The following is a 17305-nucleotide window of genomic DNA, read 5'->3' as shown; positions in this document are numbered from 1 at the left end:
ACCGCCTGTCCTTCCTCCTCCCAGCACGCTCCCTTTTGCATGTGCGCAGCCACACGCACACTCACCAATGCGAAGATACAGACACGCTCACACTGTCCCACCCAGCCTCAACCAAATGCACACGCAGAATGCACACAGGCACCCACAGGCTCACTCCAGCCCCAGGAAACACACTCATGCCGTCACCCTTAGTCTTTCAAATCCAGGCTGGCCACGCTCCAGTTCACTTTATCCCAGCCTCCCATCTAGACTCATCTACCCCTCTGCCCAGGCACCCACACCACTCCACAAACACGCCCCTCGCCTGCGATGGTGAATAACACACAGTGATGCCCAGCAGCAAACTCACAATCACAGCCTCACCCACAGACTGGCAGACCCCACGGGCTCAGAGACGAGCTCACCCGCACACACTGCGAGGGCAGGCGCCCTGACCGTCAAATAGGAACCCGCCACACCCACGAGTTTCCAATCACATGTACACACACAGGTTGGCAGGCACACATTCACAATCACAACGTAATCACACAGCTGACACCACCACAGTTCACACGAGCATCTGTACCCCGCCCAACACGATCACCCCCACAGAGCACCCCACACATGCACACACCCACAGCCACACACTCACCAGACACTGCCCTGGCTGAGCTCACTCATACAGCCAAGCTCACCCTGTGGGGCGGGTCGTGACCATGGAGCCCCGGCTCCAGAACAGCCACCCCATTGCTCTCTCTGCCCCCAGGAGTTCTGACCTTGGTCTTCCTGCTGGCAACCCACAGCTGCCTTGCCTACTATGAGGACCTGGACCAGTGCTTCCAGGACCCCGATTATGAGTCCCTCCTTGGCATAGCCCAGCATGGACTTGGTTCCTCCCCAATATCCAAGCGCATAGTGGTAGTGGGAGCTGGCATGTCAGGCCTGGCAGCAGCTAAGACCCTGCAGGATGCTGGACACCAGGTGAGGAGACCTTGGAGGGGCCTCAACCAGTTGACTCCAGCTTGCCTCCTTGGGTACAAAAGGAAAAGGTGGAGTAGCCACGCGCGTATAATCTCAGTACTTGGAAGGCTGAGACAGGAGGACCACAGGTTCCTCGGCAACTTTTTAGCAAGACCCTGTTTCAGATTAGAAAATAGGACTGGAGGTATAGCTCAGAGGTAGAATGTCCCTGTGTTCAATCCCCAGTACGAGAGAGAGAGAGAGAGAGAGAGAGAGAGAGAGAGAGAGAGAGAGAAGGAAAGAAAGGGAGAGAGGGAAAAGAAAGAAAGAAAGAAAGAAAGAAAGAAAGAAAGAAAGAAAGAAAGAGAGGGAGGGAGGGAGGGAGGGAGGGAGGGAGGGAGGGAGGGAGGGAGGGAAGGAAGGAAGGATAGTTATGGCTAACACTTGAACCCAGGGGCATGTGCAATGTAACAGTGGAGCTAACCATTGTAAGTGTCATTTGTGTTCGTGTGGGTCAGTGAAGAGCTAGGCCAACAGGCAAAGGCCAGGAGGCACCTACCCTGCCCACCCGGAGCTCCTCGGCTTCACTTTCATCTGTCAGGAGCCTTCTGAGGAAGCACCCAGTGTGTTGTCATGCACATTTGAGCACGCTGATGGGGATTCCGGGCCAGAGCATGGGGCCCTGCTGAGGTGGGAGCCGGGTGTGCGGGAGGGACAGCAGATCTCTGGGAATGACAGCAGCCTCTCTGGACCCCAGGTAACCATCTTGGAGGCCAGTGACCACGTCGGAGGCCGAGTGGTCACATTCAGGAACAAGGATGAAGGCTGGTACTCTGAGTTGGGGCCAATGCGAATCCCAGAAGCCCATAGGTAAGTCCCGGGAGAGAGATGGCTCAAAGGGCAGGTAAGAGGGGTGAGAAAGAGGTGGGAGGGCCCTGCTGACAACATGTCAAAGCCCTGTCAGGTTCACTGTGTCATGTGATTCGACTCCTTAAGTCAGGACCAATGCTGCGTCCCACTTAACAGAGGAGCCCAAGGCTCAGAGCCCAGGGTCACACAGAAAGCGCCGGACCCCAAACAGTTAAATCATTATCATTAACTGATCAAGTTGTATATTTTAAATATGGGCAGTTTCTTTTTTTAATACTTTCAATGATGCAATGTAATGAATATGGGCAGTTTTTTATCACCTTAAGCTGTGAAATTATAATAGTTACTATAATTGACAATGCAACCATTTGCTGAGCACTTACTTTGAGACAAGTCCTGTGCTAAGCATTATATTTATATTACTTGATTGCTCTTCACACTCCTTTAATTAGACATTCTTATCATTTCGGTTTACAAACCCAAGAGACCAGACTCAGAGACATTAAGTGACTCACCCAAATTTCTCCTAGGAAAAACTGACAAAGCTCTTCATCAAAATCAAGGAGGCAGCTGGCATAAAAGCTTATGCTTCTGCTAGGCGCGGTGGCACACGCCTGTAATCCCAGTATATGGGAGGCTGAGATAGGAGGATTGCAGGCTCAAGGCTGGCCTCAACTACCTAGTGAAGTGAAGTCCCTCAAGAACTTAGCAAGACCTGTTTCCAAAAAAAATCATATACCTGACTCCTAAGCTGTATCTGACTCCAGAAGAGAACAGGGCCTCAGGTTCTGAGGTTTCCAAAATAAAAGAGACTCTTGGCCTGGTATCCCACATGTCTTCATAATATGACTTTTTTTTTTTTTAATATGAATTGAACCCAAGGTTTTCCTCCAAAACACCAAAAGCACAAACAGCCTAAACTCAGAATCATTAGATACCGCTTTAAACATCCTTAGGAATGAGAAACAGAATTCCATATACTGTCTGAAACACCTCTATTTCTACCTTTTTTCTTTGCAGTACTAGGGATGGAACCCAGGGCCATTCTACCTCGGAGCAACTCCCCCAGCCCTATTTTGTATTCTTTATCTCGAAACAGGGTCTCACTAAGTTGCAGAGGCCTCACTAAGTAGCTGAGGCTGTCTGTGAACCTGCGATCCTCCTGCCTCAGCCTCCCAAGTACTGGGATTATAAGTGTGCGCCACCAGGCCTGCCTCTATTTCTATTTATGAGTCCCACAAATTGGGCTCGCTAAAGGGCCTTCGTTAGGTGATGGTGAACTCCCCACCTCCTATGTCCCCCAGGGCAAAGCAGAAGGAAAAGAACTAATGCCCGCAGCAAGAGAAACACATTAGAGTTGATGAACCAGTTCAGCTGAGCTGCCTGGGCACAAGAAGAAACTGGTTTTCCTAGAAGTGGTCTCTTTTGTGGGGCCGACAGGAACAAAGACAGGGGATAAATCATGACTGTCTCTGCTCCAGGCTGGTCCACAGCTATGTCAAGGAGCTTGGCCTGAAACTGAACAAGTTCATCCAGTACGATGGCAACACCTGGTACCTGGTCAATGGACAACGCTATCACGCCTGGGAGGTCAAGGCCAACCCGGAGCTCCTGCGCTACCCTGTGGACCCCACAGAGAAGGGCAAGAGTCCTGAGGATCTCTTCCGCCAGTCCATCACCATGGTGACTACCACCTCAGCCTAACGTCAGGAAGGAAGAGGGTCTGGCCTAAGGTCATGTAGCAAGTTAATGGATGGACTCAGGTCACCTGACTCCTGCCTGGTGCCCTTGTGACAGACCCACTCTTCTCCTTCTTCTCCTCCTCCTCCTCCTCCTCCTCCTCCTCCTCCTCCTCCTCCTCCTCCTTCTTCTCTACCTCTTCTTCTTCATACTAGGGAATGATCCCAGGAGCATCCTACATCCAAGTTATACCACCAGCACTTTAAAAAAAATTTTTAAACAGGTTTTTTCCGGGCGTGGTGGCACACACTTGTAATCCCCGCGCTTGGGAGGCGGAGACAGGAGGATCGCGCAGGTTTGAAGCCAGCCGCGCTGGCTTAAGAGACCCTGTTTCCAAATAAAAATATAAAAAAATAGGTCTGGGAGTGTATCCCGGAGGTATAAGGGCTTCCAGGAACCCCGGTAACACCAAATAAAATAAAATAAAACAGGTTATTGCTAAGTTACCGAGAGTCTGGATTAAGTTGCTGAGGTTGGCCTGGAACCAGTGATCCTCCTATCTTAGCCTTTTAAGTACTGACATTACAGTTGTACACTACCATGCTGGGCTTCTAACTTCCTTCTAACTTGTACTAAGACAGAGCCACTCCCAACTCTGCCCCCAGCCTCCTTTCTTCTCCTGTCTCTGGGTAGTCCAATGGCCCACTGACCATTGGCAGTGGGAGGAGAAGGAACATTAGATCAGTCAACCATTGGTAACAAATCAGTCCTTCTGGGTCACAGTGAAAGTCTTTGGTTTGAATATTAATCTCCAAAAGGTCTTTAAGCAAAGGGAAGCTACTTGGGGAGGAGGAGCGTGTAATTAGTCTTCCCTGATCCTCCCATCTCCCCATGTCCTTGCCCCACCCTCCTCAAGGGACATCCAGAGAACCCAGGGGTCCTTCCCCAGTGGCATGCAGAGACACTTGTCCTCTCTTGGGCGCCCTGCTCACATAGCCTGATGTTCCTGGTGGCCCAGAGGCCCAGCCTCATGGTGGTGTCTCTCCTCCCCTTCTACAGCTCAAAAAAAATCTGCGAACATTCAACTGCAGCCACCTGCTGTCCTTCTATGACTCTTACTCCACCAAGGTGAGTCCAGCAGAGGAGTTCCCAGATGGAGGTGGGTGGTTCCCAGATGGACTCCTCCTGCCAGGGTGTTCTTCCCACTGCCAAAGCCTTTACCTCCCGGAGTCTGGTCCCACCCTGGCCTGGGCCCAGGACCCTGCTGAAGCCCCACCCTACACACTGGGGCCTCCACCCACACTTCCATTAATGCCCCTGCCCGCCCCCCACAGGCTTACCTGCTGAAGGAAGGGATGCTGAGCAGAGGAGCCGTACAGATGATCGGGGACGTGATGAACGAAAACGCCGGATACTATAAGTCCCTCCTGGAGTCCCTGCGGGCTGTCAACACCTTATCTAAAAGTGACAAGTAAGACTGGGCTAGGGCCGGGATGAGAGTGAGCCCCCTCCCCCAACACTGATTTCTTGGGTATTTACTATGTGCCAGGCACTGTGCTAAGCACTTTCCAAGAACTGTCGCATTCAATCCTTACTATCCCCTGGAAAGTAGATGCTAGTATTCAGTCTTTTCATGGGTAAGGAAACTGAGACTACAGATCTTACCCAAGCTGATACTACTTGGGTCAGAGCTGAAGCCAGACTCCAAGCCCAGGTCTGCAGGTCTCCTCCTAAGAAGCAAAGTTACATGGTGGCTGAATCGCTGGACTCCAGTGCTAGACTGCCTACCTGACCTTAGGAAAGGCACTTCTTTCTGGGTGTTAGTTTTCCAAACTATCAAATTATACATCCCAGACAGAGGGCTATATAATCTCATGACGTGTCAGGCAGGGCACTGGTTCCCTTCTTTTGTAGATGAGGAACCCAGCTAACCTGGCACCCCTACTCACCTTCCTCTCTGTCCACTTCTGCAGCTTTTCAGAGATCACTGGTGGCTTTGACAAGCTCCCCAATGCCCTCAGGGCCAGCCTGAAACCTGGCACCATCCATCTGCGCTCCAGGGTACATACAGTGGCGAGGGATGGGACTGAGGTCCGGGTTTTGTACCACACGGCAGGGCACGCCACTGAGCCGCACAACCTCACAGCTGACTACGTGGTCATCACCGCCTCAGCCAAGGCCACGCGTCTCATCAATTTCCAGCCACCCCTGTCCCCAGAAAAGACAGACGCCTTGCGCTCAGTGCACTACACCAGCGCCACCAAGGTGGTTCTGGCCTGCCACAATCGCTTCTGGGAACGGGATGGTATCCGGGGCGGGGTCTCCATCACCGACCGGCCCTCCCGCTACATCCACTACCCCAGCCACAGCTTTCCCGGCGGCAAGGGTGTGCTGCTGGCCTCCTACACCATGGATGATGACTCCGCCTTCCTCACCGCCTTGAAGCGAGACCAGGTGCTGGATATCGTCCTGGATGACCTGGCGGCCGTGCACCAGATACCCAAGGAGGAGCTAAAGTACATGTGCCCCTCCTCGGTGGTCAAACACTGGTCTCTGGACTCCCTCGCCATCGGTGCCATTGCCGAGTTCACACCCTACCAATTTATGGACTATTCGCAGCAGCTCTTCCAGCCAGAGGGCCCCATCCACTTTGCCGGCGAGCACACCGGTCAGCCCCACGGCTGGATCGACACCGCCATTAAGTCTGGCCTCCGGGCTGCCAGGAACATCCAGGCTGCTGTGGATGCCGAGGCCCCCATGGAACAGCCACCTCTGAAGAAGGCCTTCCCTGTCAAAGACCTTCCAACAACAATCTCCGAGAAAGTCTGGCAGGAGCAGGCAAGGAAATGGAAGAAGAAGGCACAGGCCCAGAGGAGTGGCCATTAACCCCTCCACCCATAAACAAGAACCCCTCCCCAAAATGCCAAAGAATCAGCTGGCAGGAACATTACCCTTTCCTGTTTCTCTCCCCTGACAGCCCTATAGTAAAGAAGCCGCAGCACAGGGTGTGTGAAGAGATGGGGGGAAATCAAGGTGAAAACTGCTCCAGTCAGCCCTTAGAGTGGAGGAAACTGTCTCCTGCTGCATAATAATAACAGGAGAAAATATTCAACAACATCTGATTCCCTTCATCAACAACCAGAAGTCCCTAAAGGAACAAACCTCCCACCACACTGAACACACACACACGCACGCACGCACGCACGCACGCACACACATACCATACCACACCACCACAAACCCCATTGTGGCATGCCTGGACCAAGGGCCCCACATCTTAGCCCAACGTGGAGTCCAGGGGGGATAGGAAAGGGAGGGTCTTTGCTGCTCTTTTTTAGTGGGCATGAGAGGAATCTTGGCCTCCTAGAGATGCTTCCTGGCCAGAATTTTCCTTCCCATCCTCACCTCCCCATCACCAAATAGAGCTCACCACCTGCTCAGACCATCATCTCCTGAGAGAAAGCCAAGCTCATTCTGCATACTCCTTCCCCACTCCTCCCTCTAGAGACCAATCTGCCTCTCGACCAGACTCAGGTTATTCCCCTCCTCAAATACTCCCTTGACAGCCCCCCAAGCCCCAGAAACACTCTCCTTGGAGCCACAACTCTTCCCCTCTGGAGTCCCAAACATGCGCGTGCAGATCTCATGCTGCTGTGTATGTGTACTTACTTCACGGGGGTGTGTTGTCTCCTCGCCACACTGACAGCCCTCAAGGGCCAAGAGCACATCTTCTTGGTTTTTTACATTTTCCTTGATAACCACTACACATTCTATTTCCTTCAGATTTTCAATACTTATTAACCCTCTGCCATATGTCTGGCCCTGTGCCGAGCACCAGAAATACAAAGAATGAGCGGCGTTACTAAGCTGCACCAACCCTCCACTCCTCCCTGTGTCCCATGTGTTCAAAGGTCAACTCCCAAATCCGGCTCAGCTTTCATCCCAAATTCTTGGAGGTCAAAGGCCATTCCTGGGCATTTTTAGCCAACTAGGCAAGAAGAAAAGTGTGCCCAGCTCTAAGCTTTCTACCTGGAGAAGATCCCCACCAGGGAGACCCCGGAGGACCCTGAGGGTGAGCGCAGTAAAGTACTGGCGTGGAGTGCCCTGCGTTGGGACTGGCGTATGGTCTGGGAGGAAGGAACAGAGAACAGAAATTCACGGTTTCTTACTGCCCTTTGGTCTATCGTTAAAACCCTCGACTGCTCCTTTCTGGTTTTTCATTCACCACTATACTCATGCTCATTTAAGGAAAGGAAATGCTTTGACCCCCATCCCTGGGAAGTTGAGGATGAAGCTGGTTTTGCCCAGAGTGAGTGGGTTCGGACCCAGAAGACATGATGAAGGCTCTCTCTTCCTGTCTCCTGGCTCTCCTTTCTCCATATGGCTTCCATGTGGGTTGGAATGGTGTCCCCAAAACTTATATCCACCCAGAACTGGTGAATGTGATCATATTTAGAAATAGGATATTTGTGGATGCAATCAAGTTATAATGACATCAACTTGTATTAGCATAGGCCCTAATCAAATGGCAGGTGCCCAGGTAAAAACAGGGACATTGGAGGCCAGGCATACATGTAGAAGACAGCCAGGTGGAGGGAAGCAGGGACATTATCTACGCAGCAAGGAATGCCACAGATTTCCAGAAAGCACCAAAATCTAAGACAGGCCTGGAACAAACTCACCCTCAGAGCCCTGGAAGGAGCCAACCCTGCTGACAGCTTGATTTAGAACTTCTAGCCTCTAGAACTGTGAAAAATAAATTTCTTATGTCTTAAGCCATCCAATTTTGTGATTTGTTATAGCAGCATAGGAAACAAATATAGCTTCATTCTTTCTTCTGTTTTTCTTTAGGCAAAGAATGGAATCAGGAGCAATTCCAAGATTATGTTTTTATAGGTCACCATACAAAAGAAAAGAAAAAGCTACTCTCACAGCGTCTTCATGTAGATTTTCATTCTGCCCTGCTTGATTAGGGCCCCTCCCTTAGCCTAGAACGTGTGCCTTGAGACAGGCAGTCCCAGTGGCCACCAGAAATGGGGACAGAAACAATTCCTTAAGTGCAGTACCCTGAGTAGATGAAAACAATAAATGCACACTACAAACTGTAGCTCCTCTAGGTTCCAGAATTGGGCTAAGAAATGCAATTGGGCCACCCCAGGCCTCGGGGAGGCCAGCTCCCTTGGCTTCCAAGGCTGGATGGTTTGCCAGCGACACAGTCAGAATGTCCACGGTGAACCCAAACAACCTACACCCTAGAGCCTGGCTCCTTTGAGGGAGGGGTCTTTTTCTAAATTGTCTCATGGGCTATTTAGATTTGTATCCCCACCCCTGCAATGTCTTGACAAGGATTCCCTTTCTTGAGACTCTCAGAGACAGCCTGGGAGGAACCTGGCCCCTGTGAAGTTCACTTAGAAAAAGGAGAAGAAGGCAAGACCAAAGGGGAGGAAGGGCCCTGGGAAGAGCCATGAATTCCTAAGAACAGGCACCGAAGAGACAAGTGAGGGAGGAGCATGGCACGCACCCGGGTGGCAGGTCTACCAGAAGCAACGAGCCCTTGCTGCCTCTGTTCCCAGGCAAGAGCTAGGGGTCCCTGCGGGGCATGGAGTCAGCTCTGCAGAGAGGCGAGAACTGAGTGTGCGGAGAGTGGGTAGTGCAAGACTGAACCCATCTGTGTTTTGGAGGCGGTTGGCTCCTAGCATTTGGGTAGAAGCATTAGGTAGAAGATGAAAAGGTTTAAACATAGCAAGGGACCCTCACTGGGGACACCGAGTTGCCACATGGAGCTCTTCATTACAAACAACAAAGAAACAAACTGAGTCACTTAAGCTGAAGAAGAAATGAAGGAAGAAGGTCAAGAAGAAGCTCAGCCAGGTGTGGCGGCACCTACCTGTAATCCCGGGACTTGCAAGTCTGAGACAAGTGGATCGCAGGTACGCAGCCAGCCTCAGCTACTTAGTGAGGCCCTCTGCAACTCAGTGAGACCCTGCCTCAAATTTAAAAATAAAATATGGCTGGGGGTATGGCTCAGAAGTAGAATGCCTCGAGCCAGGCGTGGTGGCGCACACTTGTGATCCCAGCATTCGGGAGGCTGAGACTGGAGGATCGTGGCTTGCGGCCAGCCTCAGCTATCTAGTGAGGTCCCTTGCAACTCAGTGAGACCCTGTTTCAAAATAAAAAAATAAAAAATAGGGCTGGGGGTGTAGCTTGGAGGTAGAATGCCCCTGGGTTCCATCCCCAGTACCTAAAAAAAAAAAAAGAACCACATTCATTATAAATCTAATTTGATACATCAGAAAAAAATAGAATGGGAGACAAGCAACACTCAGAAAAGAATAATTAAGAATTTCCCAGAATTGATGAAAGACATTAATTAAACAATGGATTAAAGAAGTCCAACAAATTCCCAAGCTGAATAAATAAAAAGACATCCACACCTGGATATAGCATTGGAAAACTGCTAAACACAAAAGATGAACAGAAGATCTTAACAGCAGCCAGAAAAGAATTATTGCCTATACAGGGTTGTTAATTAACTTGACAACTTGCTTCTCAATGGCAACAATGCAGGCTAGAATCAGTGGAATAATATCTGCAGAGTGCTGAGAGAAAATTACGGTTGCCCTAGAGTCAGAGATGGAGAAAAGCTACTTTTCAATAATAAGAATGAAATAAATTTCCAGACAACAATTGACAGGTTTTGCCATAAACACACCCTCACTAAAGGATCTTCTGAAGGGTAGACTTCAAGAGGAATAAAATGATTATAGAAGGAAATTCTGAAATGGGGAAAGTAATAGTGAGAAAATAATAATAGCATAAGCTACTTGGAAGTCTGAGACGGGAGGATTGCAGGTTCGAGGCCAGCCTCAGCAACTTAGCAAGACCCTTAGTAATGTACAGAGGACCTGTTTAAAAATTAAAAATTAAAAAGGCTAGGGGGGCCGGGCGTGGTGGCTCACGCTTGTAATCCCAGCATTCGGGAGGCTGAGACTGGAGGATCATGGTTTGCGGACAGCCTCAGCTACTAAGTGAGGCCCTCTGCAACTCAGTGAGACCCTGTTTCAAAATAAAGAATAAAAAATTGGGCAGGGGGTGTAGCTCGGAGGTCGAATGCCCCTGGGTTCCATCCCCAGACCCGCCAAAAAAAGGGGGGTTAGAGGGGGTTAACTCAGAGATAGAATGCCCCTGGGCTCAATCTCCAGTAACAAAATTAATTAATTAATTAATTAATAACAAATAAATATAAACAGAAGAATATACACTAACCTCTGAACAGTGTTTACTTCTATGGAAGAATGAGTGGAAACATAAATAGCAAAAAGTTAAAATGCGCTAAATCAAGCTGGGCTGGTAGCACGTGCTTGTAATCCCAGTACTTGGGAGACTGAGACAGGAAGATCACAGGTTCTCGGCCAGCCTCAGATACTAAGTGAGGCCCTTGGCAACTTAGTGAGACCCTGTTTCAAAATAAAGAATAAAATATGGCTGGAGGTGTAGTTTGGAGGTAGAATGCCCCTGGGTTCAATCCCTAATACCACACACACACACACACACACACACACACACACACGTGTTACATCTGTCTGGTGACCAGTAGAATAATTATTATATTCTCGTTATATGTAATTCCATATTTTTCAGCACTTAAGGATATTCCAGAAATTTTTTAAATTAACCACACACAGCCGGGCATGGTGGTGCACGCTTGTAATCCCAGTACTTGGGAGGCTGAGACAGGAGGATCACAGGTTCACGGACAGACAGCCTTAGCTCCTTAATGAGGCCCTCTGCAACTTACTGACACCCTGTTTCAAAAATAAAGAATAAAAAGTAGGGCTGGGTAGGTGTAGCTCAGAGGTAGAATGCCCCTGGGTTCAATCCCCAGGACCTCAAAAAAAAAAAAAAAAAAATTAACCACACACACAGTAAAGGAGAACTGCCAGGTTCTCCTCCTAAAACACTTCCTGCCTCCAGCCTTTCAAAAGTTAACTCCGGCCTGGTTCATATTGTTATCAGAATTCTTGGGGGAACCGAGTACAGAAGGCCCACCTAGGTTCCAGGAAAAGCTACAGGACACAATAAGCCTTGCCCCCAGGAACTCATAGACAACGGAAGACTCTGGAGGTTTTTATAAGCAAGCTATTGAGTAGCTCCGCAAAAGAACTCAAATGAAACACTGTATTCAAACAGGCATAGGGGTACAAATAAGGAAATGGAAGAAAGGAAATTCACATTTGTTTAGTACAATAGAGTCCACTGTGCAAACTCGGACTGCTTTTCTCGGTACTCCCACCCAGCTTTGCAGATCTTTAAGTTATGCTAAGTGATGAAGTTGAGCCTGTTCTCAGACTTAATTAGGTCAGTCTTCTCTGAGTGGTGGTGCATGCCTATAACCCCAGTACTTGGGAAGCCAAGACAGAGGTCTGCAAGTTTAAGGACAGCCTCAGCAATGTAGCAGGACTCTCAGCAATCTCTCAAGACCCTATTTTGAAACAAAGAATAAAAAGGACTGAGGGTATAATTCCTCCACCTCCCCCAAGTAGAATATCCCTGGGTTCAATCCCCAGTAACACAGACACACACACACACACACACACACACACACACACACACACACACGGCTATATAAATATTTATAGCAAGTCCCAGTTATTGAGAATACACTGTTTTCCAGTCAACTCTGTACATCTTTTACATACATGTCAGTAATCCTCACAATACCTTTATGGGGGAGATATTTATTTTGTCCCTCATCTAACTGATAAAGAAAAAGAGACAGAACAATTAAATAATTCATTTCCCAAGGTCACATGACAAGAATGGGGTAGTTACAATTCAAAACCTGGTAGTTAATTACAAAATCCAATCCCAGTTGGGTTGTAGACCTGATTGTGACTGCCTGCAAAGTAAAGCTTTTAGAGCTATCTGAAAGTGGTATCAACTAAAGGACAGATGCTCCAGTCCTCATTCCCCCAGGGACATGAAGTAGACAACAGACACCAAGAATAGCACCGGGGGGCGCTAGAAGACAGCTGGAGGTCTGAAGCCACCAAGTGGATACTCGAGTAGTCAAGAAGAAGCAACACTTCTGGCAGGGGTGGTACAGGCCGGTACTTAGGAGGCTTGAGACAGGAGGATCGCAGATTTAAAGCCAGCCTCAGAATCTGGTGAGACTTTCAGCAACTTAGCCAGACTCTGTACAGAGCTGGGGATGCAACTCTGAGGTAGAATGCCCCTGGTCCAATCCCAAGAGGGAGGGAGGGACGGAGGGAGGCAGGCAGGCAGAGAGGAAGGAAGGAAGGAAGGAAGGAAGGAAGGAAGGAAGGGAGGGAGGGAGGGAGGGAGGGAGGGAGGGAGGAAGGAAGGGAGGGAGGGAGGAAGGATATATACACAATGGAATATTATTCAGCCAAAAAAAGGATTGAAATTCTGCCACTTGCAGCAATATGGGCAGATTGGAAGACATATTAAGTCAAAGAAGTCAGATACAGAAAGACAAATACCACACATTTCACTTATATATGAAAGCTAAAAAACTTAATCTCAAAGAAAGGAGCATAATTGTGATTAGAAGAGGCTAGGAAGGGGAGAGAGAGGAGATTAGAAAGTTGGATAATGGGTACCAAAGTACAATTAAGTAGAAGGAATAAGTTCTAACATTTTTCAGCACAGTAAGATGACTACAGTTTATAACAACCTGTTGTATATTTTATAAAGAACCAGAAAACGTCCAAGGAATTCAAACACAGAGAAAAGATGAGAAGAATTTAAAAACCTTTGAAGTGCTAATTACCCTGACTTGATCATTACACTCTGTATACACATATGAATTATCATACTTTATCCCATAAGTATATTTAATTATTATGAGTTGATTTTTAAAAAGTCAATAGTCTTTCTATATTTACCAGCAATCGTACTATCAAGCAGTGTCCTTGATTATTGGAACCAAATTTCACAAAAGGAGAATTTATAGGAGTTCTCAGAATTAACAAGAGTCTAGAAAATCAGAATTGGGAATGTGGAATAGGGTGTTCTACAGCAGGAATTATAACAAATAATAGCATAGCAAGAAAAAGCTAAAAGTAATCATTGAAAAGTGTATTGGGAATAGAATACAGGGGCATTCTACCACTGAGCTATTCCCCAAACCCAATTTTTTAAAATTTTATTTTGAAACAGGGTCTCATTAGGCTGGTAAGAGTCTAATTATTTGTTTAGGCTGTCCTTGAACCTAGACTTGATTCCCCTGTCTCAGCCTCCCAAGTGCTGGAATTATAGGCATGTGCTACCACACCCAGATCAATAATCATTTTTTTTAAAAAAAGAAAAGAACGAGGTATGGTGGTGTACACCTGTAATCCCAGTACTTGGGGGAGGCTAAGACAGGAGAATTGAAGGTTTGAGGCCAGCCTCAGCAATTTATTGAGACCCTCAGCAACTTAGTGAGATCCTGTTTCAAAAAAAAAAAAAAAAAAGGCTGAGGGTAGAGGGTATAGCTTGGAGGTAGAATGTACCTCAGTTCAATTCCCAGTACAGAGAAGAAGGAAGGAAGGAAAGAAGGAAGGAAGGAAGGAAGGAAGGAAGGAAGGAAGGAAGGAAGGAAGGAAGGAAAGAAGGAAGGGAGGGAGGAGAGAGGAAGGAAAATAGCCTAGTCCCTGGAGTAACACCTTCGATTGCAATGAATTCACCTCCAGTCATCTCCAAATCTTTACCCAACATCAAAGTTTCTAAGAACATATAACTAGCCAAAGAAAAAACCAAGTGCCTTGGTGAGCCCCAGTCAGGGCCAGTAAGGAGCGGCCCTTTAGACTTCATGGAGAGGCAGACACTATTTCCACACATGAGGAAGGAATTCCTGAGAAGGAAAATCAGGATGCCAGTTTACAAGGAGATAAAAGCTGGCGCTGAGCAACCAAAAGAAAAGAGGTGAGTTTGAAGACAGATATTTGATTAGATAGAGTTGTCATCAATGCTAAACATCTTAGTGTTAAGTTGGGTCCTGCACTCATGTGACTTTGTGTCACATGACCTCTGCAGGGCAAGGGAGGGGCTGAAACCCCCGCGAGAATTGGGCATTCCCGCGAGTAAACCCTCATCTCGCGAGATGCATGCCTTTAAAAGGAGAGCCCGCGTCCTCAAGCTTCGGACAGGCGCGCGGGCCCCACGGTGCCTCGCCCTGATCCCCGGGAGAGCCGTGCCATTAAAACTTTACATGCCATGTGTACCGGACCTCTCTCGTGTTTTTCACACTCCGCCGTATGCACATTATTTTTATTTTACTCGCATTTAATTTTTTATTTTACTTATCATTTGGTGCCGAACCGGGAGAACTCTTGGGTCCCTCCGCATTTTTTTTTTCCTTTTTTTTTTTTTTTTTTTTCTGTTTTCTCTTTTTATTTTTACTCTCTTTTTGAGCCCCGGACTCTCCGACCCGCCAGCAGCTGACTGCGAGGTCCCACACCAGCGCTCCGCTTGCAGGCGTTGCTCCCACCACTGCCGCCGCTGCCGCCCCGTGCCTGCGTGGACTACCTCCTGCACGGGCCAGGACCTCTGCCTGCCGCTTGGACCTCCTAAAACCGCCGTTCCCGCCTGCCCACGCCGCCGCCGCTGGAATGGGAACGCGCCGCCCGCGGACTGCGCCACGCCGTGCACCTATGTCTTCTCCACGCCTGGCGTTGCTTAGACCCGCCTGCCGGGGCCGCCTGCCTCCTCCATCTAGGCGGCCGCCACTCTGCTAAACAGCCCCCAGCCCGCCAAGTCCAGCCCGCGCTCCAGCTGGTTCCTCCACTCGGACTCGCGCCCTGGCGCCCTTCACCCTGTGCCTGCCCACCCCTGCTGCCTGGGCCTGGCCATTCCGGTAAGCAGCCACATGGAATTACTGGGGGGGGGGTCGCCAGCTTTGGCCCGCCATCTTGGACACGTGGAATCACTGGGGGGCCGCCATTTTGGCCCCACCATCTTTAACCCCTCCCACCTCATGGCCTCACTGGAGGCCTCGCCATCCTTAACCCCTCCCACCTCATGGCCTCACTGGAGGCCCCCATCCTTAACCCCTCCCACCTCATGGCCTCACTGGAGGCCTCGCCATCCTTAACCCCTCCCACCTCATGGCCTCACTGGAGGCCCCCATCCTTAACCCCTCCCACCTCATGGCCTCACTGGAGGCCTCGCCATCCTTAACCCCTCCCACCTCATGGCCTCACTGGAGGCCTCGCCATCCTTAACCCCTCCCACCTCATGGCCTCACTGGAGGCCTCTCCATCCTTAACCCCTCCCACCTCATGGCCTCACTGGAGGCCTCGCCATCTTTAACCCTTCCCACCTCATGGCCTCACTGGAGGCCTCGCCATCTTTAACCCCTCCCACCTCATGGCCTCACTGGAGGCCTCACAATCTTTAATCCCTCCCACTTTCCACTCCTAACCAATCCTAGGAGTCGGCGGCCATCTTTCTGGCCCGAGCCAGGCAGCTTGGCACTTGCTCTGCCTGCCAACTGCCTGCGCGGGCCAGGACCTCTGCCTGCTGCTTGTACCTCCTAAAGCACCGTTCCAGCTTGGTTCTCCGGTCACCGCCGGGACCTCTGGCCGGTTTGCCCCACCCGCCCCGAGCCAGGCTCACTGGCGGTGCTCCTCGGGGCCCAGCCTCAACGTCTGGCGTGTGCCTGGAAGCCATTTTGTCTCCACGCCGCGGGCCCGGCAAGCCATGCTGCCTGCGCACCCCCACTGATCCCACCTGCGCCAGCCGCCAGTGACGTCCACACCAGCCACCGGCATCCACGCGCCCCAGCTCCACCACGCTCCCAGCAGCTTCTCAGCGCTTCTGTCGCAGCCAGCGCTGGCTGGCAACACTTCACTCCGGTAAACTGCCTCCTTCCCTTGGTTAGCGGGTTCCGGACTTGGGTCTTCCGGTCCACTGGGACCTAAAAATCCAAGCGCTTGGTGACCCATTGTCCCCCGGTCCACTGGGACCACGCTGCGGATGACCAGGTCATCCTCCGGTTTTGAGAAGGAATGAAGACGTTCTTCCCTATCTCTTAACCTCTGTTTCCGAACGATTGAGCAGGGAAATCGGGGACGCCCATTTCCTGTTCTTCGTTTCCGCCCGCGAACCAATTATGGGGAGTCGAACCTTTATACTAGCAGATGCCCTGAGAGCCTGTCTGCCTTGATACGAGTTGGGAAATAGGTTGCGGTGGCCCAGGAATAGTTAGGAACTTTTATAAGCGGTCTGGTATCCTTCCAAATGCTCTCCCCCATCAGCTTCCATTTATTTTCCCGCCAGCTGCCATTTTGTGATGGCGCGTAGTCACTGCCTGGTGATGTCACAGTCGCCATCTTGGCCCGCGCCAGACTGCAATTTTGCTGGGCGGCCCGCGTGGGCGCGCCCTAGGTGCTGTGGGAAACGCCGGGGCTGGGGCGACACCCTCTGCCCGTGGGGAGTCTGCATTGCCATTCTTGCCGGACACCAGCCCCGGGACGCGCTCTTTGTGAGTATAGGTCCGTCACAGCTGACAGAACCTTAACATAGCATCTAAGTTTTAATTCCAGAGAGAAACAGGTGGAAATGGAGCATACACTCCGACTTTGCCAAAAAGCAGATCCCTGGTAGCTGCCCTTTGGCTGGCGGTGGCGGCTCAGCCCCCTGGAGCGCCACCTACGTGTGGAGGACTGCAACAACAACTACCTCCAGGAGCCTGCCTCAAGTGGGGCAAAGCCACGCCTACCAATCAGACTGCTCGGCGTGTGGCCAGAAGGGCCACTGGAACAGTGCCCTTGGAAAAGGTTGAGCCCCAGGTGCCTCAACACAGGGGGAG

At 50.1% G+C, this 17305-nt stretch overlaps 1 protein-coding gene across 1 annotated transcript in view; it reads left to right on the top strand.

The window, feature by feature from the left end:
• LOC308260061 (L-amino-acid oxidase BmooLAAO-I-like) overlaps positions 1 to 17305 on the top strand; it is a gene marked incomplete at both ends in the record, with an annotated part of 57935 nt that overhangs the window by 1311 nt on the left and 39319 nt on the right. Inside the window, 6 exons of the mRNA XM_080691395.1 lie at positions 746 to 960; positions 1697 to 1809; positions 3291 to 3492; positions 4549 to 4617; positions 4824 to 4960; positions 5463 to 6327. Of these exons, the coding sequence (XP_080547521.1) occupies positions 746 to 960; positions 1697 to 1809; positions 3291 to 3492; positions 4549 to 4617; positions 4824 to 4960; positions 5463 to 6327 (1601 nt within the window). The remainder of the gene's footprint in view (positions 1 to 745; positions 961 to 1696; positions 1810 to 3290; positions 3493 to 4548; positions 4618 to 4823; positions 4961 to 5462; positions 6328 to 17305) is intronic.

Source organism: Muscardinus avellanarius (assembly GCF_963383645.1).
Source record: "Muscardinus avellanarius genome assembly, chromosome: 3".
NCBI classification, from domain to species: domain Eukaryota; kingdom Metazoa; phylum Chordata; class Mammalia; order Rodentia; family Gliridae; genus Muscardinus; species Muscardinus avellanarius.
This window is presented reverse-complemented; position numbering and strand designations above follow the sequence as displayed.